Source organism: Stenella coeruleoalba, assembly GCF_951394435.1.
Source record: "Stenella coeruleoalba genome assembly, chromosome: 14".
Classification (NCBI taxonomy): domain Eukaryota; kingdom Metazoa; phylum Chordata; class Mammalia; order Artiodactyla; family Delphinidae; genus Stenella; species Stenella coeruleoalba.
The window spans coordinates 20,115,035-20,141,047 of NC_137160.1; the positions used below are offsets into that span (position 1 = coordinate 20,115,035).

At 38.7% G+C, this 26,013-nt stretch overlaps 1 protein-coding gene across 3 annotated transcripts in view; it reads left to right on the forward strand.

Annotated features, from left to right (window-relative positions):
* MBD2 (methyl-CpG binding domain protein 2) overlaps positions 1 to 26,013 on the forward strand; it is a 77,416-nt gene that overhangs the window by 17,029 nt on the left and 34,374 nt on the right. For 2 of the 3 annotated variants that reach the window (XR_013831302.1, XM_079942516.1), the window contains exon 3: positions 25,247 to 25,384. Coding sequence is in view for 2 of the 3 variants with exons in the window: in XM_079942516.1 (XP_079798642.1) it covers positions 25,247 to 25,384 (138 nt within the window). In the remaining variant the exon portion in view is untranslated. Of the gene's footprint in view, positions 1 to 356; positions 601 to 25,246; positions 25,385 to 26,013 lie in introns of those variants that run through there. The other variant, XM_079942517.1, reaches the window with a different exon arrangement.

Consider the following 26,013-nt stretch of genomic DNA (forward strand, 5'->3'; position numbering starts at 1 on the left):
GTTAAGGAGGGTATGAGGTAGTGGTAGGAGTCTGGGGGTGCTCAGGTTGGGACCTTGAGTGTGTCGAGGCGAAGCTGGGTGATTTCAGCTTAAGAAAGTCTTTATTCTGGGCTTATTTTGCTGCTTAGATGTACGGAGGAAAATCACTATTTATTTTTCTGAAACTGCCTTTTTAAAACTCTGAACAGTGCTGGATGTCTTTTGAAGGGGCTTAAATATTTATGAAATGAATGGAATGCTTTCAAACTACTCTGTTGTTACCAGAATCACAGTTAAGCTGCGCTAAGTGTAATATGAAGATATACTTCCTGGTAGTTATGATTCACTAAAAACCTAAAACTAATTCGTCTCTTTAGTTTGTATGCACCTTTCCGCTCTAGCTGCGCTGGACTGCTCATCATCCTGCACCGTGGCATGTGCTTTCAAGATTCTGCTTGCTCATGTGCTGTTTCCTCTGCTTGGAGTGTGCTTCCCCCTTCCCCTCCATCTGCTGGACTGCTCCTCGTCCAAGGCCCAGCTCCACTGTCTCCGTCTCTGTGAAGCCCGCTCTGCACCCTCCAGGCAGAACCAGTCCTTCCTTCCATAATGCCTCCCTGGTGCTTGGCCGTTGTATTTGAGATCGCTTGTCGGCTTCAGCTAGAGTGTGAGCTCCGTGAGGGCAGGGTCCGTGTCTTTTGTTTTGTTTTGGTATATTTAGTCCAAAGCCTAGCATACGGTAGGTACTTAATAAATGTTTGCTGAATGTTTGTGTATTATTCACCTCATTCCAGAAGTTTATAGTGGTCATAAATGTTTACTGAATAAATTAATATACCATGCATATTTTGGAAATGATTTTTATTATCATTGTTTTCTGAAGCTCTCTGTCTGAATTTTGAGGGGCCTGATTTATTTTTGTATCTGATTTTATTTTAGTTGAGTAGACAGAAGATGGAGTTTTTCCTTTTTTTTTTTCTTTCAAGTACGTTCTCTTTTGGAGTAACATCAACATTAAATATCTCTATAAAGCAGAAAACATGTTTGTGGGTAATTAATAATAACTATATTAGGTATTTTTTTATAATAATACAGTATAGAGAAAATTGAGAGATTTAAAGTGATAAACAGGAATCTGAAGTAGTGTTTTGCTATGTAGTTGTGAACCTGGCTGAAGTGCTTTATTAATTGTATTATTATTTCTTAGTATTCACTGGTTTGTTTTATTTTTTGAGATTCCACATGTAAATGATAACATACAGTATTTGTCTTTCTCTGTCTGACTTATTTCATTTAGCATAATACCCTCCAGGTCCATCCATATTGTTGCAAATGGCAAAATTTCATTCTTTTTTTATGGCTGAGTAGTATTCAGGGGTGTGTGTGTGCGTGTGTGTGTATCTGTATCTTTATATATCACATCTTCTTTATCCATTCATCTGTTGATGGATGCTTAGGTTGCTTCCATATCTTGGCTATTGTAAATGCTGCTTGTGAACATTGGGGTGCATGTATCTTTTCAAATTAGTGCTTTCGTTTTCTTCGGCTGTATACCTAGGAGTGAAATTTTTTTAAAGACTCGTATCTTTAAAGAATTAGAAATGTAATGAACAAAATAAACTTTGAAACAGGCTAAATTGTTTATATTGACTGATTATAAACTGTGATTTTAATGTATCTTTTATATCAAAGGGGAATTTACTGGGTGAATATCTTCAGGTGTGTTTGGAAAAATATCTTTCGAAGATCTTTGCAAAATGGTTTTTAATTCTTTTAGGATTGGTGGGTACAATGGAGTGGACATTACCTTTCGATTGATACTTACTAAGGTTTTTGCAGTATCTATTCCCGTTTGTCTCAAACTCAGTCTTAACCTTACCCTGAAAATCTGTTCCATTATTGATCACATTGTACCTTATTGATTTTCTTGCCACTGCCTTGATTATTTCCAGCCGCTACTTCCGTCTCTTCAGCTGATAAAGCAGAATTGAAATATCGAGTATGTTACTAAAGATATTCCATTAGGTTAATGGAAAAAGACTAGAGACAGATTTGGAAGTCATCAACCTAGAGCTGATATTTGAAGTCATGAGCAGCTTTCTCAAAGCTTACTCAGAGGGAGAAGTTGTAGAGCAGCACCATCAATAGCAGTTTCTGTGATGATGGAGACGTTTTAGCCACCAGCCACATTCGGCTGCTGAGTACTTGAAATGTGGCTAGTGTGATTGAATAACTGAACTTTTAGGGTTTTCTTTTGCCGTACGCGGGCCTCTCATTGCTGTGGCCTCTCCCGTTGCGGAGCACAGGCTCCGGACGCGCAGGCTCAGCGGCCATGGCTCACGGGCCCAGCTGCTCCGCAGCATGTGGGATCCTCCCGGACCGGGGCACGAACCTGTGTCCCCTGCACTGGCAGGCGGACTCTCAACCACTGCGCCACCAGGGAAGCCCTGAACTTTTAGTTTTATTTAAAGGTTAAGTAGCCATATGTGCCTAGGGCCTACCGTATTGGACTGCACAGTTCTAGAGCTATGCCTCTCAATACAACTTTTGCTTCGAAAGCTGAATATTGTCTAGGTATTTACGCAGGCTTTGCTTTTTCAAAGAGGAGATGTTTCAGTGTTTTAGAGATATGATCCTCAACATTTTATGAAGGAAGTTAATTTCTTAAAAAGATACATTTCTTTAAGAATTAGAGAACAGTCTTAAGATTGGGTAAAGAAGAGTACGGTGTTTCTCAGCACAGGATATGTTTAAGGAACTTGAGCAGCTTGGTTTTCTTGCTAGGAATTTATTTTAATGTTTCAGATGTGTAAATATTAAACTGAATTCCTTGTGTTTCTAGCTCTTAACAATACTGAAATGTTTATGAATTAAATCTACAAAACTAATAAAATTCCAGTTCCCTAACATTAACGTGGATATATTTTACAGCTTGCTCACAATATGAATATGGTGTGGAACAAATTGTATTTTAGCCTGACTTGTCAACTCTGCTAATACCTTGGAAAGACTCAGTTCTTTCATCACATTTCACACATTTGAAACATTTGGAAATAAAGAGCATTATGTTCTCTTGAAGGAATTAATTGTATAAGTCTGCCATTATTTTCTCATGAATTACCTTGGCTTATGGTACTGTGCTATTGTGATTATAAACACAGCATTGGATTCTGTATGGTTGTGTCCTAAGTACTTAATCAAACCATCTAGCAGGTGTTTGCTTTAATTATCTTCAACAAAATAATAACAAATTCTTGTAGAGAGCTAATGTATCTTGGGAGCAATATTGGTGCAAGTTGAGAAACTTAAGTGAGCTGGTGGTAATGGTGGAAGTCAGATTGGGTATTGGATAGGTGAATATCCAGTAGGTGTGATTTGGGAAAAGGGGAGACTTGAAGTAGGGAGAGCAGTTTGAGTTGTTTTAGTCCAGAAAAATAATGATGGCTTGAATTAATGCTGTATTAGGAGGTATGAAAAGGTGTGAGACTCAGTCAACAGAAATTAGTAGATATGAGTACCTGATGATTGTAGAGAGAGGGAATTGTTGATGCTAGCTACAATTCTGGCTTGAGTCACTTGGGACAGAGGTCAGTAGGAAGTAGGACAAGAAGAGCAGGTTTGGGGAGGGGGTTGGTGAGGAAGATTGAGTTAAAATACTTTTGTTTCTTGGACGTCTGAAAAGAAATTGTGGACCGCCAGGGTTTCCCAGGTCACACTTCGAGAACTCCTGTCATAGTGGTTTGCTAAAACATATTGAGATCGCCCAACATAGGGGCAAACAGAAAAGTATCTTGTCACACCGTAGGCAGTGAATAAATTAGTTGTGTGGGGAGTAAGAAGGAACTTCCAGAAAGGTAGTAGGAGAATGAAGAGAACGTGGTGTTATAAAAGCCTAGGAAAGATTTTTGGTTAGATGCCGTGGAGAGATCAAGGAGGATAAAGACTTTGCAGTATTCATTGGATTTTCAAATTAGAAGTCACCTGGTGACTTTGATATAACCAGCTTTTGAGGGATAGAAGGACCAGAAGTCATATTTAGAATGCCAGAAAGTTTCTGGGAAATGAGGTATTAGAAGCAAAAATGTAGCCTGCTGTTTTAAAAGTTTAAAAAAATTTTATTTGATATTATTATTTGATTAGGATTTGCACACATGGTAGAAAGGGTATTCAGTGAGAAACATGTCTCTCCTCTTTCAGCCTCTCAAGCTCAGCCTCTTCCCTAGAGGAAACGGTTGTTAACCAGTTGGGTTGTTTTTGGTGTGTCCTTTCAGAGCTTCTGTGCATTTACAAGCATGTACGCGTGCGTGCATTTCTGCATCTCCCCATAAAATGGTTAGACTACTCTTGTGAAGCTTGAATGAGAGGTAGAGGAAAGAGGACAATATTCAGAAGAGAATGCACCATCAAGGAACATTATTATTATTCTTATTTTTCCTGTAAACGTTGAAAGAGGCCAACTTGGCAGGAACCAGTAGAGTTAGGGAGGTGTCTAACCTGAGAGTCCACGTTTCAGGATGCTCTTCAGGAACCTTTGTAATGTGTGTAATACTTTCTGTTACGAATTTTTAAAAATTAATTTATTTTTGACTGCGTTGGGTCTTTGTTGCTGCATGCATGTGGGCTTTCTCTAGTTGCAGTGAGTGGGGACTACTCTTTGTTGCGGTGCACAGGCTTCTCACTGCGGTGGCTTCTCTTGTTGCAGAGCGTGAGCTCTAGGCGTGCGGGCTTCAGTAGTTGTGGCTCACGGGCTCTAGAGCGCAGGCTCAGTAGTTGTGGTGCACGGGCTTAGTTGCTTCGTGGCATGTGGGACCTTCCCGGACCAGGGCTCGAACCCATGTCCCCTGCATTGGCAGGCAGATTCTTAACCACTCCGCCACCAGGGAAGCCCGTTATGAATTTTTTAAGGAAAAAGTCTATCTTCATCAACTTCTTAAAGGAGACTGTAGCCGAAAAAGTTAATAACTACTGTTTTACAGACAGGAAGAGGGAGCAAGGCTTTGGCAGAAGATGTTAAAAGACCAGCTCATTTGCTGTAGCTCAAATTAGGCATTTGTTTAACTGATTAGGAATTTTTCAGTTATTGAAGTAGCACCTTAGAGGGGTGATTTATTTCTGTCCTAGGGACCCCATTGTCAACCAGCACTAAAGGGCCCTGTGGTAGGATCAGTCTGATTACCAACTCCTGGTATTGTGGTAAGAAGTACCCCTTGGCTTCTACCTTCCTAGAATCTTTCCATCCAAACTGAAAACAGAGACCTCATTCCTTATATCAACATTCCTGGCCTATCAGGAAAGTAAAATCTTTCCCAAAGATGCTGGTGCTTTTTTCATCACTGTGTTAAGCCCTTGCTGAACAGAGTGTCTTTTGGTCTCTCTCTGTTGGATATAGTTGGGGGTGGAAGGAGGAGCGAGTAGATTACAGCTGATGAATCCAGCATTTCTAGGCCTTGAAGTCCTTACAGGGGATTACTGGCATCTCACTTAAGTGTGGGCCACTCTTGAGAACAGGTTTCTGTTAATTGGAAATGAAATTGACAGAAGCGGAAGTGAGGAGCAAGTAGCTGTTAACAGTAGCACAATGAGGAACGACGATGGCCTAGACACATGTGCTGATAGAAGTGAATAGACCCTAGTTCTGTTGTGAATATAGACTTGACAGAATTTACTAATGAATTGGTTGTGAAAGATGACAGAGAAGACTCAAAGTGTGAGCCCTTAGATTTTAGATAGATTGAGTGACTGGGTGGATTGGATTGCCATCTACTGAGATTGCCTTAGGAAAGAATTTATATGGGTGAATACAATAATTTCAACCTCGAATATGCAGAGTTTGAGATGCTTATTAAACATCCAAATGGACATGTCATGTCATGTGTGTATACTAATTGAGAGGTCTGAGCTGGAAAGTCATTAGCACGTAAGTAGTGTTCCAAGTAATGGGACTGGAGTTTATAGATAGGTAGATAGATAGATAGAAGGATCCAGAACAAAGCTCTGAGAAAGTCTGGTAATTAAAATTGGGTTAGAGTAGAAAGAATCAGCAAAGTGGATTGTGAAAGAATGGCTAGTAAGGTAGGAGAGACAGAGAAGAGGAGGAGGTTTCAAAAAAGAGAGTGGTCTGTTACATTGATTGTTGCTGAAAGTTTGAATGGAGGAAGACAGAAATTTCCATTGAGTTTGGCAGCATGAAGGTTATTAATAACCTTGATAGCAGTAGTTTCAGTGGGAAGAGAAGCTAGATTGGATTGGGCTGAAGGTGAATGAGAGTTAAAATTGTCAGCATGGACAATTCTTTCAATAAATTTTCTTGGCTAGGAAGGAGAATCACTAGATAGTAGATGAAAGGGATGCTGATTTGGGTAATCTCCCATTTTAATGATTGTCAAAAGGATAAGAATGGGGTCTATAGCACAAGTGGAAAAACCACAGAGGGCAAGAAAGTTAAGCATATTTGCAGTGTAATAACGATGATGGACCATGGAATCTATACTGGGTAGGGAGGAATGTGAAAGAGGTTATGGAAGAGGAAGAAATATGATCAGTCAGTGGATAGGAAATATTGATGGGTTCAAGGAATGCAGAGAGTAAGTCCTCTGTGAGTTACAAGGATAGGAAGTAGAAATTGGAGAGTTGGACGCTTGATTGAGATATTGGAGGTGGTGTAGTTACTAGTGTTGGGAAGCCTGTGCCTGTAGTGTTAGGTGGGCGAGGTTGGGTGGACAAATAGGTCAGAGGACTCAGGATGTTGGGTGGAATATCCACATGGATAGTGAGGCCTTTAAGAATGACAAGAGTTGGGGTGGAGAGGAAAACGTGAAACAGAAACTAAAGTCTTTAGTGAATAAGGAGAAAGCAGGGACAAAGGGTAGACAGTAGTATAGTCAGATCCTATGAGCTTCAGAGGAGCTCCTGTTTTTGGAGGAGGAAAAATAGATGATTTGAGAAAGATGGGGAGAAAGGAGGCAATTACCACTTCCTGACCCTCAGATATGTAGTTGTAAGAGAGAGAGAAAAAACTCTTTCTCTTTAAATTTGAAAGAACTTTAGGGGAGATAGGATCTTTGAGGGACAGCCAAGTTTCAGTAAGCCCAGCATCTTGAAAGAATGTTTAAAGAAAATATTGAGGGTATAGGAGAGCCTGCTGATCAGTCACTCGAGTGTACAGTGCAAGGACTGGGGGGGTAGGATGGGTAAGGCGGGGGGTTGGTTTTCAAACGTCAGATGGTTAAATCAATGTAATTGTTCATGACTGGAATTTTTAAGGTATGAAATGCAATAGGATAGAAAATAGTGTCCATCCCACTTAGTAAGGATAAGTATTTTAGGTGACTTTTGTGATACACACCCTTGTGTATACTAAGTCATGATGTAAAGTATATATTTCTACTCTTAGTTAAAGTCAAAAAAGTTTGAGAGCCATTGAACTATGACGTGGCTGTACAGAATATTTTGGAGATGAGTACTGGGTGATGACCTATGATCTGGGGGACTTGGCTGTTTGGTTATTATGAAGATAGGATGTGGGGTGTGATGGGATTAATTTTGATAATTGCTAGAGCAGAGTATACAAACATTTGAAATATTATTGTCCTGACTTTTTAGAAAGGAGGTACATGTACCTCTGCCAGATAACTATTGTAAGTGAACTCAGAAGAACTTTCTTAGGCAGGTAGGACCTGTCTGGAACTCTGAGCCCCAAAAGAACAGGCTTTATTCCTGCCTTAGTTCCCAGCCTCCTACATGAGTGATCTGCTACAGGACTACTCAGCACAGTATGGGCTCCTTAAACACCTTTGCTTACCTCCCTAAGAGAGAATAGTTTTACCATTTGGGACAGGCTGAATTCTCACTAAACTTTTTAGGATTCAAGTTGATTAACTCTGTTTATCTCCAAGTTAATATTCTTCTTTTTTTTTTTTGGCTGTGTTGGGTCTTCATTGCTGCGCGAGAGCTTTGTCTAGTTGCGGAGAGTGGGCTTCTCATTGTGGTGGCTTCTCTGGCTGTGGAGCACAGGCTCTAAGCGTGCGGGCCTCAGTAGTTGCAGCATGCAGGCTCGGTGGTTGTGGCTCGTGGGCTCTAGAGCGCAGGCCCAGTAGTTGTGGCACACAGGCTTAGTTACTCCGCAGCATGTGGGATGTTCCTGGACCAGGGATCGAACCCGTGTCCCTTGCATTGGCAGGCGGATTCTTAACCACTGTGCCACCAGGGAAGTCCTATTATTCTTACCAATTAAACTTACACCAACTTTGAGTTGGTGTAACAACCAAGAGATAACCTGTCTCATCTCTATAGCTTACCTGTTGACATCCTGTTAACCTTGCACTTTGGCCCAAGGTTTTAATCTCCATACCAGTCTCCTTTATCTAGACCACTGCTAAATTTTAGGTTATTTTACTATACAGATGAGAAGTTGTTATGGCCAGTAAGTTATAGTGAGATGATCGAAGTTTTCAGATCCATAATGAAGAACATTTTTCCTAAACCGTGGCTCTCTAGGAGCAATATGGCATGCTTTCTGCCAATGTATAGTTTGTTTTGATGTCTTAATCTCATGTTGGCAGTCTGCTGAGTTATACGTTTTTTGTACTCTTTATTTCCCATTATTTCATGGTATAACATCACTATAATTGACAGTGACTTTGCCAAAAACACCATCTGAGGATTTATTTTCCCATGGGATGTTTGTGTAGGACTGGCTGTGTATCTATAAGCATAACTTCATGTTAAATACTAATAAATGGAACAAGTCTGGGGATTATTTTACATTGGTAATCTTGAGGTATATAATACAGATGACTATGCTTAATAATTTTGACATGGATATCATAGACCATGTTGAGTTAATAATTTCCACTTAACGTAGTAGCGTGGGTACGTTTCAGGCTGACAATGAGTATTCAGGAGTAAGGGCTGCATAACACAAGACCTTACATGTAACAGACATTTTATGCATCATTTATTCCACAAAAAATATTTAGCACATTCTGTGTGCTCAGACATTATTCCAGATTCTGGAAATATAGTAGAGGAAGCTTATGTGTTTGTGGAGCTTATTATTCTAGTGGTATGACAAACTAATACACAATTTAAGTATTAAATGCTACACAGTAAATTAAGTAAGAATGGTTGAGATTGACTAGGTGGCTATTTTAGGCTGAGTGATCAGGAAAGCTTTTTGGAGGGTGTGATTTTTGGCCAAGATCTGAATGAGAAGGAGTCAGCTCTATAAAAACCAGAGGGAAGGGCTTCCCTGGTGGCGCAGTGGTTGAGAGTCCGCCTGCCGATGCAGGAGACGCGGGTTCGTGCCTCGGTCCGGGAAGATCCCACATGCCACGGAGTGGCTGGGCCCGTGAGCCATGGCCGCTGAGTCTGTGCGTCCGGAGCCTGTGCTCCGCAACAGGAGAGGCCACAACAGTGAGAGGCCCATGTACCGCAAAAACAAAACAAAACAAAACAAAAAATAAACCCCTGAGGGAAAAGTGTTCTAAACAGGGAATAGCCAGTGCAAAATCCTCAAGGCCAGATACATTTAGCATATGAGGGGAGAAAGTAGGCCATGGTGGCTGGAGGTTAGTGAGTGGGAAAGGGGTACTTGGTGAGGTCAAGGAAGAAGACAAACCTAATGACAGGACTTGGGAGGCCACCGTAAGGAGTGGTATGGAATGCTTATTTGTGGACTTTATGTAGGGAGCGATACGCTCTCTGGCTGCTGTGTGGAGAATATACTGTAGAGGTGTAGAAGTGGGAGCTGGGGGCCAGTTATAGCAGGAGGCTATTTACCCAGGCTGGGATGATGATGCCTTGGACAGTGGTCGTTTAATGAATAAAGAAAGAGTAAGATGTAGCAAGAGACACTAGAACTACGGTTAACCTTTGAACAACACATTTGAACTGCATGCATCCACTTATATGCAGATTTTTTTCCATAGTAAATACTGCAGTACTGCACGATCAGCAGTTGGTTGAATCCATGGATGCAGGACCATGGATCCAGAGGGCTGACTATAAGTTATATGCCAATTTTCATTTGTGCGGAGGGTTGACGCCTAAACTCCCGCGTCGTTCAAAGGTCAACTGTATTTAGTATTCCAGAGAACTTCTAATTTTCTCATATGCAGAAATATCCTTAATAAATAAATAAAGGATATTTATCTTTAGCTGATGAATGAAGATAATGAACAAGTTATTAACAACTAACAGCACTGGTCCATGTTTTGGCTGATTTGAGGTAGGTATTTAGGTATGGATTGTATAAAGATTGCTAGGAAGCAGAAAGTGAACAGAAGAACTTTAGCCATGTTAGCAATAGACTTGCTGATGAGAGTATACTGTTCAGTATGAGAGCAGGTTTAGCATGTTATAAGTTAGTACCTCAAAGGTATCAAAGTACAATAGACCTTTTGGGAGGGTCTGGCTTGGCCTTTGTGCTAATAGTGAAGGTAGACTTGGGGACATAGGTGCCCATGGTATGGTTTTGTCAAGATTTATTTTGGATGCTTGGTTTTCTGTCAACAATTGAGTGAATTTCACCCGGTTTTATAGGTCTTGAAGAGTTAGCTGACTTTGTAGACTCTAGGTCAGCGAGAGAATGAAGCCCTACAGAAAACGATTTGGGTGACTGTTTCCATAATTCTAGGGATGTGTACTCAGCTAGTGCCAACACAGATGTAAAGGAGATAATGAATTCCATGCAATTGATGCCTTAGTTTGAGTAGAGCTGTTCTGGTTGAAACTCATTAATCTTTTGCCATCTGTCCTTTAATGACCCCATATTAACTAAAGCTCCAAGAAGTTATTTTTTCAAAGAAAACTCTTCAAAACTTGATTTCAATGATGAATTTCAAACCTCCACTTCTTCAGTTAACTACAAGTATATGTCCTTTTTTAATGAGCTCAAAGTATAGTACACCCATTTCATTATTTTTTTAATATTCCGTTGATCTCCTTAAAAAGGTAATATCTTATTCCTCATTTAGGATATTACATGAAGTGGATTTTCAGTACAAAATCATAGATCCCAGGTATATTTTTCTTTACTTTTTGCAGAAACCTATGAAGCTTGCACAACCTTCTGCATCTACTAAAACCCACTGAGTTGTATACTTTAAAATGGTGAATTTTATGGTGTGTGAATTATATAAAAAACTGAAGGATTGTAAAGCACTTTGTATTGTTGGCTTTTGATTTTTGTGGAAACGCATTAGCTGTTGGCTACTGTGCATATTCTGGAGAAAGTCCGAAATTACATTTTGAGGATAATCTTGTTTCGACCTGAAGATACCACTCAGGCTCCTCTTTGTGTGAAGCAGCAGATGGCTTCCCTTATGGGAAAGCTTAATAGGTCAAGTTTCTAAATTTTAGTAGCATGTTCAATAACATGTTAGTGCTGATAATAAAAATAGCTCCTATTTCTTCAGAGTTCATGTGCCAACATGACGATAAACTCTACACCTATTTTGTTAATTGTCATCTTATCCCTACCCTGAGAATGTAAGCTCTGAGGGATTTTGGTGTTTTGTGAGTGATACTATACCCAGCGTACGGTCAGTACCTGGCAGATGGCAGGCACTCAGTGTTTGTTCAGTGACTGAATGAAAGCTGCATGAGCTTTCATTATCATACATGAATTATCTTGTTTGATCTTTATAAGAATCTTATGAATAGTTATTGTATTTACCCTCATTTACAGATGAGGAAAGTGACCTTAGAAAAATAAAGTCTTTGCTTCTCAAATTGGGGCATGAATATCTCTTGGGGATATGCAGAGCCACAGAATTAAAATGATACTTAAATGATCAGTTTTCTTTTTTTTCCTTTTGTTTGTTGTTGCTTTTTTAAATTGAAGTATAGTTGCTGTACAATATTATATAAGTTACAGGTGTATAATATATGATTCACAGTTTTTGAAGGTTACCCTATTTATAGCCATTATAAAATATTGGCTGTATTTGCCATGTTGTACAGTATATCCTTGTAGCTTATTTTATACCTAAGAGTTTGTACCTCTTACTCCCCTACCCCTATATTGCCCCTCCCCCCTTCCCTCTCCCCACTGGTAACCACTAGTTTGTTCTCTGTATCCGTGAGTCTGCTTCTTTCTTGTTATATTCACTAGTTTGTTGTATTTTTTAGATTCCACATATAAGTGATATCATACAGTATTTGTCTTTCTCTGTCTGACTTATTTCACATAGCATAATGCCCTCCAAGTCCATCCATGTTGCTGCACATGGCAAAATTTCATTCTTTTATGGCTGAGTAGTATTCCATTGGAGGTGTCCAGTTTTGTTGAAGCATTTTGGGTAGGAGAGCAACATTTTTACATTAAAACAAACGTGGCTAATTTCTAAAATAAAATGCAAAATTTGCATGCATTTTAAAGATAAAATGAATCCCCTAGGCGCTTGTTATAGAATATGCACAGTTCTGAACTATCATACTGTTTCAAAGCTAGGCTGAGGAAAGTGGTATTTACAATATATAGTTTAAGTTCCTGCTGTTCAAACTATGCTATGTGGAGGCTTAACATGGTATACACAGCATGGGTGGTTTTAAAGGAATTATTTCTGTGTCCTTAGGTTCTGAGAATGTACCTGAGATAGAGGTACAGGTTCTTTTTTCCCCAGTTCCTCTTCCATAGTCAACTCTCTCCCATTTTATAGAAGAGTATATAATACTCTTCTCGCTTGTGTGCAGTTTTACCATGGTATAAAATGTTTGACCTCCAGTAAAGGGACAATTTGAAATATTGGTGTTGATACTGAGAAAATGAATGACTTGGTAATTGTCAAATCTTTCTACTAGTACAGTTCTTTGCCCACAATAAAATTTACAGAGGACTTAATGTAGATGTGAATTATTGAAATTTTTGATCGTTTGCTATGTGATATTTTCACATATAACTCAAAAGAAGTCCAAAAAATTGACAGACAGACTAAAACTATTCATTTATGTGAACAAGGTTTCTTAGTGTTATATCTATCAAAAAATGAAGAATAGGAATAGAATCGGTATTAAATCTTAAATGTTCTAGCAATTGGGACTACTCATCTAAGGCTATGGAGTTAATTTTTAAATAAATTATTTTCATGTATAGTTTTTATCTCTTACATTTAATAATTATTTATTAAAATGTATAATTTACTGTTTTTGGTCAGTTATATACTAATAATTGTAATAAACCAGAAAAAATTTTTTTTATCACTAAGAACTTTAAGGTCACAGAAAGTAAAAAAAATAACTTTATGATGTATAAATGATTAATTAAAGGTTTTCAAGTTTAAAATAAATAATTCTGGGAATGGAATTGTTCAAAGGGAAAAAGGAGTATAATAAATGTATTACTACTGAAGATTTTGTTTATGTATACATGGCTGATGGCGGGTATAATTAGATTCTGTTAGCTGCATTTTAACATGATGTAACAGTTTATTATTAAAGTGTCAGTATTTAAAATACCTTAGCTCATCCTCCCCAACTCTTTTTTTAAATTTAATTTTATTTACTTTTTTATACAGCAGGTTCTTATTAGTCATCTACTTTATACATATTAGTGTATACATGTCAATCCCAATCTCCCAATTCATCCCCCACCCCCGCTCCCCAACTCTTTACATTAAAATGTGAAATACTTCAAAATGTAGGTGGGGTATATATATTTGCAAAAAATTTTTAAGGGTAGGAATGAAACAGTATTTGAAAACGACCGGTTTATGAAACATGCTCTGCATCACCTCTTTAGTTATCCTCTTTTCTAGCCTTAATCACATTAGATCACCGAAAGTTTACACAGTAATCCGAACACTCTGGTTTAGTTCTTTTCAGAATCATCTTCACTGAGTTGTCCTTTAAATATGTTCTTGGCTTTTATGGAAGGTCATTGGAAAAAGAAAAAGCATTTGAAATCTGCTAAATATTTGTTGTGATGTTGTGTCTTTAATTTTTTTTCTAGGTTTAATACCAGGACAGCTTTTGTTTTCCTCATTAATTGGTATGCTTCCTCCCTTCTGAGTGTGATATCTATGTAATTTAATATTTCTTTTTTTCATCCACACCCCTAGAAAGTTCAGATCCACATTTGATGCTCAGCTCTAGTATCAATCACTGTTAACCTTTTCAAAAGGAAATTTGTTTTCTCCTTGATTTTTAAAAATTAATTTTAAAATTAATTTTTATTGCATATTTGTCCTTTGTGAGTTTTAAGAGCCATCTCAGATATTTATTGGAAAGAGATTAAGTAAAAATTTAAAAAATTTTTTAAAAGATTTATTTTTGTATTCATCCCAGAGGGATAGAATGAACCCTCAACAATTATTTGAGTTATTTGAATACTTCCAGCTTAATATACACATTATTATAAAATACATTAAATTTTGATTTGAGCGCTACCCTGTATACTGAGAAGATTTATCAAAGGTTGGAAACTTTATTAGAATGTGTGTGTTTGTCAAATTAGGTTTGTTTTTTTTTTTGCGGCACGCGGGCCTCTCACTGTTGTGGCCTCTCCCGTTGCGGAGCACAGGCTCCGGACGCGCAGGCTCAGCGGCCATGGCTCACGGCCCTAGCCGCCCCGCGGCATGTGGGATCTTCCCGGACCGGGACGCGAACCTGTGTCCCCTGCATCGGCAGGCGGACTCTCAACCACTGCGCCACCAGGGAAGCCCTGTCGGTTTAGTTTTATGATATAAGGAACTTCTATTTTACTTTTTCTTGTATTGAAAGGGAAGATTTCAAATACATGAATAGCTTTGACTTGTCCCATAAAAAAAGTGTTGGCTTTATAACTGCTAAGTTCATGGCAGATTGGTAGTTATTTAGAAAAACTCAGACAACAACTGGGCGTGAATTAACAGTGGCTCTTTGACAGTCCTCAGGGGAGAATGGTAATAAAATTTACTGTTTTTTTGACAGTTTCTGGGAAAACCAGTTCGTCCAGCTTCTCAGATTATTCTACACGATACTGCTGTAGAATACAAAATTAATTAGTAAAAAATTCTTTCTGTCTTCAGAGCTTTCAGGCCAGTTTAAAAGACAAAAAATAATAGAAACCAAAATAAGATAAAAGAAGAGCAAGGCAGCACACTCTTGAATAATCTCATTCCATGCCACTGGGAAATGAATTGTCTCATTGTCAGACAATGGAAGTTAATGGTGTATTTTGAATACTTTTAGCCAGTAAATAAATTTTTATTAATTGTACCACAAACATAAGTTAATGAAAAAAATATCAATCTAACCATTGTAGCACAGGTCGTTTTACATGTTCCATGCTTCCTTCCAGTCTGTGTGGATTCAGGATTTTATAGTTTTGAATAGTTTAGGCTAGTCTGTGCTTCCTCCAGTCATTCTTTGTAACAATGAGAATCTTACAGGCTCGACTGTGTTTGCTCATACAAACAGTTTTTATATACTTCTTTGTCTACTGATGCCATCTTCATTATAATACCAGCAGAGTTTATTGTTCTTTATTAAAGAACAAAAACATTAAAAACCAAACAAGATATTGTTTAGTGGAAGATACTAATTATAACTAATCAGTGACAGGATAAGTTCTTCATAAGCATTTATGTGTTAAACTTCCTTAGGATTGAATATTGACTATGTTATAGGTTGGATGGCTTCACTTAGGACCTCAGGATGCTCTAGGTGTCATAAATCAGAGGGATCCAAACCGGTGCATCACAGAATTACCAGGAGAGCTTTAAAAAATACACATTTCTGGGCCTCACACTTTTCAGAGATGGCATCCTAAGTGGTTATTTTGCAGCCTGTTGGTCAAATTTCCACACCTCTAAGTTTTTTGGAAAACCATAAAGATAAGAAAGTGAAATGCCTGAGAAATAATATTAAGAGTTATTAAAGATGAATATGTCTCGTAAAGGTAAGCACATACATGGGGAGAAAATTGAGTGCAAGAAATGACAAGCATGCCCAGTAGGTACAGAAGATCAGTGTGTGTGTGTGTGTGTGTGTGTGTGTGTGTTTGGGGCTGGGGGTAGAGGTATATTTAATAGTGAGTCCAAATAATACTGTAATTGTAATAATGATCAGATTAATCTATTGTGATCCTTACCTTTCTAGTCATCCTGATATTCTTTAAGCAGAGATCACAAACTCAGTACCTGTAGGGCTCAGACAGCTTTGCAAATTTGAATTGAAGACTTTTGCAAAAGAACAAAACTTGACACCTCTAGTGGCAGCCATTACTAATCAATAATGGCCTGCTTTGGCCACATCAGTCCAGTATTTCTAGATCTTTGAGTTTTTAAGAGAAGCTAGAATTCTGCATTTTCTTCTCTTTTTTTTTCTTTTTTTTTACATCTTTATTGGAATATAATTGCTTTACAATGGTGTGTTAGTTTCTGCTTTATAACAAAGTGAATCAGTCATACATATACATATGTTCCCATATCTCTTCCCTCTTGCGTCTCCCTCCCTCCCACCCTCCCTATCCCACCCCTCTGGGTGGTCACAAAGCACCAAGCTGATTTCCTTGTGCTATGCGGCTGCTTCCCACTAGCTATCTGTTTTACGTTTGGTAGTGTATATATGTCCATGCCACTCTCTCACTTTGTCACAGCTTACCCTTCCCCGTCCGCATAACCTCAAGTCCATTCTCCAGTAGGTCTGTGTCTTTATTCCTGTCTTACCCCTAGGTTCTTCATGACATTTTTTTCTTAAATTCCATATATATGTGTTAGCATACGGTATTTGTCTTTCTCTTTCTGACTTACTTCACTCTGTATGACAGACTCTATGTCCAACCACCTCATTACAAATAGCTCAATTTCGTTTCTTTTTATGGCTGAGTAATATTCCATTGTATATGTGTGCCACATCTTCTTTATCCATTCATCTGATGATGGACACTTGGGTTGTTTCCATCTCCTGGCTATTGTAAATAGAGCTGCAGTGAACATTTTGGTACATGACTCTTTTTGAATTATGGTTTTCTCTGGGTATATGCCCAGTAGTGGGATTGCTGGGTCATATGGTAGTTCTATTTGTAGTTTTTTAAGGAAGCTCCATATTGTTCTCCATAGTGGCTGTACCAATTCACATTCCCACCAGCAGTGCAAGAGTGTTCCCTTTTCTCCACACCGTCTCCAGCATTTATTGTTTCTAGATTTTTTTTTTTAACATCTTTATTGGGGTATAATTGCTTTACAATGATGTGTTAGTTTCTGCTTTATAACAAAGTGAATCAGTTATACATATGTTCCCATATGTCTTCCCTCTTGCATCTCCCTCCCTCCCACCCTCCCTATCCCACCCCTCCAGGCTGTCACAAAGCACCAAGCCAATATCCCTGTGCCATGCGGCTGCTTCCAACTAGCTATCTACCTTACTACGTTTGTTAGTGTGTATATGTCCATGACTCTCTCTCGCCCTGTCACAGCTCACCCTTCCCCCTCCCCATAACCTCAAGTCCGTTCTCTAGGAGGTCTGCGTCTTTATTCCTGCCTTACCCCTAGGTTCTTCATGACATTTTTTTTTTCCTTAAATTCCATATATATGTGTTAGCATACGGTATTTGTCTTTTTCTTTCTGACTTACTTCACTCTGTATGATAGACTCTAGGTCTATCCACCTCATTACAAATAGCTCAATTTCGTTTCTTTTTATGGCTGAGTAATATTCCATTGTATATATGTGCCACATCTTCTTTATCCATTCATCTGATGATGGACACTTGGGTTGTTTCCATCTCCTGGCTATTGTAAATAGAGCTGCAGTGAACATTTTGGTACATGACTCTTTTTGAATTATGGTTTTCTCTGGGTATATGCCCCGTAGTGGGATTGCTGGGTCATACGGTAGTTCTATTTGTAGTTTTTTAAGGAAGCTCCATATTGTTCTCCATAGTGGCTGTACCAATTCACATTCCCACCAGCAGTGCAAGAGTGTTCCCTTTTCTCCACACCGTCTCCAGCATTTATTGTTTCTAGATTTTTTGATAATGGCCATTCTGACTGGTGTGAGATGATATCTCATTGTAGTTTATTTTTTTTTATTTTTTATTTTTTTGGCGGTACGCGGGCCTCTCACTGTTGTGGCCTCTCCCGTTGCGAAGCACAGGCTCCGGATGCACAGGCCCAGTGGCCATGGCTCACGGGCCCAGACGCTCCGCGGCACATGGGATCTTCCTGGACCGGGGCACGAACCCGTGTCCCCTGCATCGGCAGGCGGACTCTCAACCACTGCACCACCAGGGAGGCCCTCATTGTAGTTTTGATTTGCATTTCTCTAATGATTAATGATGTTGAGCACTCTTTCATGTGTTTGTTAGCAGTCTGTATATCTTCTTTGGAGAAATGTCTATTTAGGTCTTGTGCCCATTTTTGGATTGGGTTGTTTGTTTTTTTGTTATTGAGCTGCATGAGCTGCTTGTAAATTTTGGAGATTAATCCTTTGTCAGTGGCTTCATTTGCAAATATTTTCTCCCATTCTGAGGGTTGTCTTTTGGTCTTGTGTATGGTTTCCTTTGCTGTGCAAAAGCATTGAAGTTTCATTGGGTCCCATTTGTTTATTTTTGTTTTTATGTCCATTTCTCTAGGAGGTGGGTCAAAAAGGATCTTGCTGTGATTTATGTCATAGAGTGTTCTGTCTATGTTTTCCTCTAAGATTTTGATAGTTCCTGGCCTTACATTTAGGTCTTTAATCCATTTTGAGCTTATTTTTGTGTATGGTGTTAGGGAGTGATCTAATCTCATACTTTTACATGTACCTGTCCAGTTTTCCAGCACCACTTATTGAAGAGGCTATCCTTTCTCCACTGTATACATTCCTACCTGCTTTATCAAAGATAAGGTGTCCGTATGTGCGTGGGTTTATCTCTGGGCTTTCTATCCTGTTCCATTGATCTATATTTCTGTTTTTGTGCCAGTACCATACTGTCTTGATTACTGTAGCTTTGTAGTATAGTCTGAAGTCAGGGAGCCTGATTCCTCCAGCTCCATTGTTTTGTGTTTTTTTTGCCGTACACGGGCATCTCACTGTTGTGGCCTCTCCCGTTGCAGAGCACAGGCTCAGCGGCCATGGCTCACGGGCCTAGCTGCTCCGCAGCATGTGGGATCTTCCCGGACTGGGGCATGAACCTGTGTCCCCTGCATCGGCAGGCGGACTCTCAACCGCTGTGCCACCAGGGAAGCCCCAGCTCCGTTTTTTGTTCTCAAGATTGCTCTGGCTATTCGGGGTCTTTTGTGTTTCCATGCAAATTGTGAAATTTTTTGTTCTAGTTCTGTGAAAAATGCCAGTGGTAGTTTGACAGGGATTGCATTGAATCTGTAGATTGCTTTGGGTAGTATGGTCATTTTCACAATGTTGATTCTTCCAATCCAAGAACATGGTATATCTCTCCATCTATTTGTATCATCTTTAATTTGTTTCATCTGTGTCTTATAATTTTCTGCATACAGGTCTTGTCTCCTTAGGTAGATTTATTCCTGGATATTTTATTCTTTTTGTTGCGATGGTAAATGGGAGTGTTTTCTTGATTTCACTTTCAGATTTTTCATCATTCGTGTGTAGGAATGCAGAGATTTCTGTGCATTAATTTTGTATCCTGCTACTTTACCAAATTCATTGATTAGCTCTCGTAGTTTTCTGGTAGCATCTTTAGGATTCTCTATGTACAGTATCATGTCATCTGCAAACAGTGACAGCTTTACTTCTTTTCTGATTTGGATTCCTTTTATTTCCTTTCTTTGATTGCTGTGGCTAAAACTTCCAAAACTATGTTGAATAAGAGTCGTGAGAGTGGTCAACCTTGTCTTGTTTCTGATCTTAGTGGAAATGCTTTCAGTATTTCACCATTGAGGATGATGTTGGGTGTGGGTTTGTCGTATATGGCCTTTATCATGTTGAGTAAAGTTCCCTCTATGCCTACTTTCTGGAGGGTTTTTATCATAAATGGATGTTGAATTTAGTCAAAAGCTTTCTCTGCATCTATTGAGATGACCATATGGTTTTTCACCTTCAGTTTGTTAATGTGGTGTATGACGTTGATTGATTTGCGTATATTGAAGAATCCTTGCATTCCTGGAATAAACCCCACTTGATCATGGTGTATGATCCTCTTAATGTGCTGTTGGATTCTGTTTGCTAGTATTTTGTTGAGGAATTTTGCATCTGTGTTCATCAGTGATACTGGCCTGTAGTTTTTTTTCTTTGTGACATCCTTGTCTGGTTTTGGTATCAGGGTGATGGTGGCCTTGTAGAATGAGTTTGGAGTGTTCCTCCCTCTGCTATATTTTGGAAGAGTTTGAGAAGGATAGGTGTTAGCTCTTCTCTAAATGTTTGAAAGAATTTGCCTGTGAAGCCATCTGGTCCTGGGCTTTTATTTGTTGGAAGATTTTTAATCACAGTTTCAATTTCAGTGCTTGTGATTTGTCTGTTCATATTTTCTATTTCTTCCTGATTCAGTCTTGGCAGGTTGTGCATTTCTAAGAATTTGTCCATTTCTTCCAGGTTGTCCATTTTATTGGCATAGGGTTGCTTGTAGTAACCTCTCATGATCTTTTGTATTTCTGCAGTGTCAGTTGTTACTTCTCCTTTTTCATTTCTATTGATTTGGGTCTTCTCCCTTTTTTTCTTGATGAGTCTGGCTAATGGTTTATCAATTTTGTTTATCTTCTCAAAGAACCAGCTTTTAGTTTTATTGATCTTTGCTATCGTTTGCTTCATTTCTTTTTCATTTATTTCTGATCTGATCTTTATGATTTCTTTCCTTCTGCTAACTTTGGGTTTTTTTGTTCTTTCTCGAATTGCTTTAGTTGCAAGCTTAGGTTGTTTATTCGAGATGTTTCCTGTTTCTTAGGTAGGATTGTATTGCTATAAACTTCCCTTTAGAACTGCTTTTGCTGCATCCCATAGGTTTTGGGTCAGTGTCTCCATTGTCATTTGTTTCTAGGTATATTTTGATTTCCTCTTTGATTTCTTCAGTGATCACTTTGTTATTAAGTAGTGTATTGTTTGGCCTCCATGTGTTTGTATTTTTTACAGATCTTTTCCTGTAATTGATATCTAGTCTCATAGCCTTGTGGTTGGAAAAGATACATGATGCGATTTCAATTTTCTTAAATTTACCAAGGCTTGATTTGTGACCCAAGGTATGATCTATCCTGGAGAATGTTCCATGAGCACTTGAGAAAATTGTGTATTCTGTTGTTTTTGTATGGAATGTCCTATAAATATCAATTAAGTCCATCTTGTTTAATGTATCATTTAAAGCTTGTGTTTCCTTATTTATTTTCATTTTGGATGATCTGTCCATTGGTGAAAGTGGGGTGTTAAAGTCCCCTACTATGAATGTGTTACTGTCGATTTCCCCTTTTATGGCTGTTAGTATTTGCCTTATGTATTGAGGTGCTCTTATGTTGGGTGCATAAATATTTACAGTTGTTTTATCTTCTTCGATAATGATAATGATCGATCCTTGATCATTATGTAGTGTCCTTCTTTGTCTCTTCTAATAGTCTTCATTGTAAAGTCTGTTTTGTCTGATATGAGAATTGCTACCTCAGCTTTCTTTTGGTTTCCATTTGCATGGAATATCTTTTTCCATCCCCTCACTTTCAGTCTGTATGTGTCTCTAGGTCTGAAGTGGGTCTCTTGTAGACAGCATATATATGGGTCTTGTTTTTGTATCCATTCAGCCAGTGTGTGTCTTTTGGTGGGAGCATTTAATCCAGTTACATTAAAGGTAATTATCGATATGTATGTTCCTATTCCCATTTTCTTAATTGTTTTGGGTTTGTTATTGTAGGTGTTTTTCTTCACTTGTGTTTCTTGCCTAGAGAAGATTCTTTAACATTTGTTGTAAAGCTGGTTTGGTGGTGCTGAACTCTCTCAGCTTTTGCTTGTCTGTAAAGGTTTTAATTTCTCCGTCAAATCTGAATGAGATCCTTGCTGTGTAGAGTAATCTTGGTTGTAGGTTTTCCTCCTTCATCACTTTAAATATGTCCTGCCAATCCCTTCTGGCTTGCAGAGTTTCTGCTGAAAGATCGGCTGTGAACCTAATGGGGATTCCTGTGTGTGTTACTTGTTGTTTTTCCCTTGCTGCTTTTAATATGTTTTCTTTGTATTTAATTTTTGACAGTTTGATTTATATGTGTCTTGGCATGTTTCTCCTTGGATTTATCCTGTATGGGACTCTCTGTGCTTCCTGGACTTGATTAACTATTTCCTTTCCCATATTAGGGAAGTTTTCAACTATGATCTCTTCAAATATTTTCTTAGTCCCTTTCTTTTTCTCTTCTTCTTCTGGAACCCTATAATTCAAATGTTGGTGCATTTAATGTTGTCCCAGAGGTCTCTGAGACTGTCCTCAGTTCTCTTCATTCTTTTGTCTTTATTCTTCTCTGCAGTAGTTATTTCCACTACTTTATCTTCCAGGTCACTTATCCGTTCTTCTGCCTCAGTTATTCTGCTGTTGATCCCATCTAGAGTATTTTTAATTTCATTTATTGTGTTGTTCATCGTTGCTTGTTTCCTTTTTAGTTCTTCTAGTTCCTTGTTAAATGTTTCTTGCATTTTCTCTATTTCCAAGATTTTGGATCATCTTTACTATCATTATTCTGAATTCTTTTTCAGGTAGATTGCCTATTTCCTCTTCATTTGTTAGGTCTGGTGGGTTTTTATCTTGCTCCTTCATCTGCTGTGTGTTTTTCTGTCTTCTCATTTTGCTTATCTTACTGTCTTTGGGGTCTCCGTTTTGCAGGCTAAAGGCTCGTAGTTCCTGTTGTTTTTGGTGTCTGTCCCCAGTGGCTAAAGTTGGTTCAGTGGGTTGTGTAGGCTTCCTGGTGGAGGGGACTAGTGTCTGTGTTCTGGTGGATGAGGCTGGATCTTGTCTTTCTGGTGGGCAGGTCCCTGTCTTGTGGTGTGTTTTGGGGTGTCTGTGGACTTATTATGCTTTTAGGCAGCCTTTCTGCTAATGGGTGGGGTTCTGTTCCTGTCTTGCTAGTTGTTTGGCATAGGGTGTCCAGCACTGTAGCTTGCTGTCGTTGAGTGAAGCTGGGTGTTGGTGTTGAGATGGAGATCTCTGGGAGATGTTCGCCGTTTGATATTATGTGCAGCTGGGAGGCCTCTTGTGGACCAGTGTCCTGAAGTTGGCTCTCCCACCTCAGAGGCACATCACTGACTCCTGGCTGCAGCACCAAGAGCCTTTCATCCACACGGCTCAGAATAAAAGGGAGAAAAAGTAGAAAGAAAGAAAGAGGATAAAATAAAATAAAGTAAGGTAAAATAAAGTTTTTAAAATAATTATTAAGAAAAAAAATTAAAAAAAAAAAACAGACGGATGACACCCTAGGACAAATGATGGAAGCAAAGCTATACAGACAAAATGTCACACAGAGGCCTACACATACACACTCACAAAAAGAGGAAAAGGGGAAAAAATAATAAATCTTGCTCTCAAAGTCCACCTCCTCAGTTTGGGATGATTCGTTGTCTCTTCAGGTATTCCACAGATGCAGGTTCATCAAGTTGATTGTGGAGATTTAATCCGCTGCTCCTGAGGCTGCTGGGAGAGATTTCCTTTTCTCTTCTTTGTTCACACAGCTCCCGGGGTTCAGCTTTGGATTTGGCCCCACCTCTGTGTGTAGGTCGCCGGAGGGCGTCTGTTCTTTGCTCAGACAGGACGGGGTTAAAGGAGCCGCTGATTCGGGGGCTCTGGCTCACTGAGGCCGGGGGGGAGGGAGGGGTACGGATGCGGCGGCAGAGGCCAGCGTGACATTGCACCGGCCTGAGGCGCGCCGTGCGTTCTCCCGGGGAAGTTGTCCCTGGATCCCGGGACCCTGGCAGTGGCGGGCTGCACAGGCTCCCCGGAAGGGAGGTGTGGAGAGTGACCTGTGCTCGCACACAGGCTTCTTGGTGGCGGCAGCAGCAGCCTTAGCGTCTCATGCCCGTCTCTGGGGTCCGCGCTGTTAGCCGTGGCTCGCACCCGTCTCTGGAGCTCCTTTAAGCAGCCTAGAATTCTGCATTTTATGTGAATTTTATTTGTAGATGTTGGCTTAATTTACTAAAGGAACTAAAAACTGAACAAAACACATCTATCTATGGGTTAGACCTGGTCTCCCCGCCACCAACTCGCAGTCTTTGTTTTAGAACAGTCGTTGTCCAAGTGTGGTCGCTGTACCAGCATCAACATCACCTGGCCCTTAATAGAAATGCAGTTTCCCAGGTCCTACCTCAAACCTCCTGAATCAGAATTTCTGCGAGTGAGGCCCAATAACCTGTGCTTTCATCAGCCCTCTGGGTGACTCTGATGCATGCTCAAGGTTGAGAACTGCTGCTCTGGAGTCTCAAAGTTGGTATAATTTTTATTTGGAGATAGTTATAAAGATAAAAGTTCATTGAACATCCTGTAGATGATTTATCAGGTATACTTGTATACTAAAATTATCTGATGTGTATTGCTTTCAGGTGTATTGGAGCTTTATGGTTTTTGCCAGACTCAGAATACACAGTGATTAAATCACATTTTGTTCTTTTTCTTCCTCTTTTTCCTCGCCTCTGCCCCACCTGATGTTAGAGTATTTCAAATGAGCTTAATAGCAATTCTGTGCCACATTTGCTTTTCATTAGAACATAACTTAATTTTTTTACTGGTTGATTAAAAATAAGTATGTTGCTTGCCCTTCTGAAACTTCAATTTTAAGTTTTTTTAAAAAAGCATTAAATGTGCTATAAAATATTAAAGATAACGGATATTTCCTTATTTTATTACATTTTTCTAAATTGAGCTCTGTTTGTGGAATTACAACTTTCATTTCTAATTATCTTTTTTTTTTAATATAAAAGGGAAGGTTAACCTTTGTGGTTTTACGTAAGCCTGGCCCCCTGACAGCTCATGAGGTTATTTATATTTTAATGGCCAAGTGCGCTATTAGTTTCCTCCATTTTCAGAATGTAGAAATGACTGCTTTCCGATTATTGTCCTGAAAACCCTCCTTCCTTTTGTGTAACCTAACCTTAAACATATTTGTTCACCTAGAAGTTCCTAGTATCTTGCTAATCAAATTAATTATGAATTTTAATTTAGAGAATTTTCTTACATTTAAAAGAATACAGAAAGCTTTTTATTATGAGAAAACTTTGCACGTCTTACATAATAAAGTGATTAAAGTGTACTTCAGAGTATTTAAAATGCTGAGATTGAGAAGTTTGGAATAATCCAAGTTAAAGTAATACATATTGAATTAATAAAAATTTATCTAATTGTATTTATATATAATATTTATTAATTAAAATGCACTTATATCCACAGGGTAAGCCAGACTTGAATACAACATTGCCAATTAGACAAACAGCATCAATTTTCAAACAACCGGTAACCAAAGTCACAAATCATCCTAGTAATAAAGTGAAATCAGATCCACAACGAATGAATGAACAGCCACGTCAGGTAAGGATCCAATTGGTTCTCCAATCTTATTTTTCAGAAAATTCTGGTATCTTTACCAGATATAGTTCAAGTAAACTCTGGTTAAAGTGGAATATATTTGGAAAGAAAATTGTTTTATATCCTAGGCTATTACATGAATGCTGGAGAATAACTCTGATAAGACAACATTTAGGTAAAATGTTTTAAGAAAAAAATTAAGTTAATTAAAAAATCTAAAATTAATTTTATGGACTCCACTTTTATGCTTTTGTGTTGTAATGTACATCAGACTTGGTTCTGCTCTTCTTAGTTTTTTAAAGATTATCTTTCCAGGGGTAATATTTCCTAAGGGGATGAAGCATGCAGTTCGTGTTGCCTAGTTTAAAAATATTTTATATTATTTGGAAACTACTTTTTGTTCTGATTTCTTATTACAAGAAAGCAGCCCTCCCCTTTGGAAAAACAGAAGTAAATAAACTTTGTCAATATGGTATATTGTCCTGTGACTTCCATTTTTGTATAAATTGCATTTATTTTTCTCTTCCTTTATTGTTTCAAGCTGTATTCCACCAGAATCTTTTCTTAGAAAAAAAGTATTATCTGAAAGGCCTCCCTGCTGCTTAATAATGCCGCTTAGCCAGGGGAGGGAG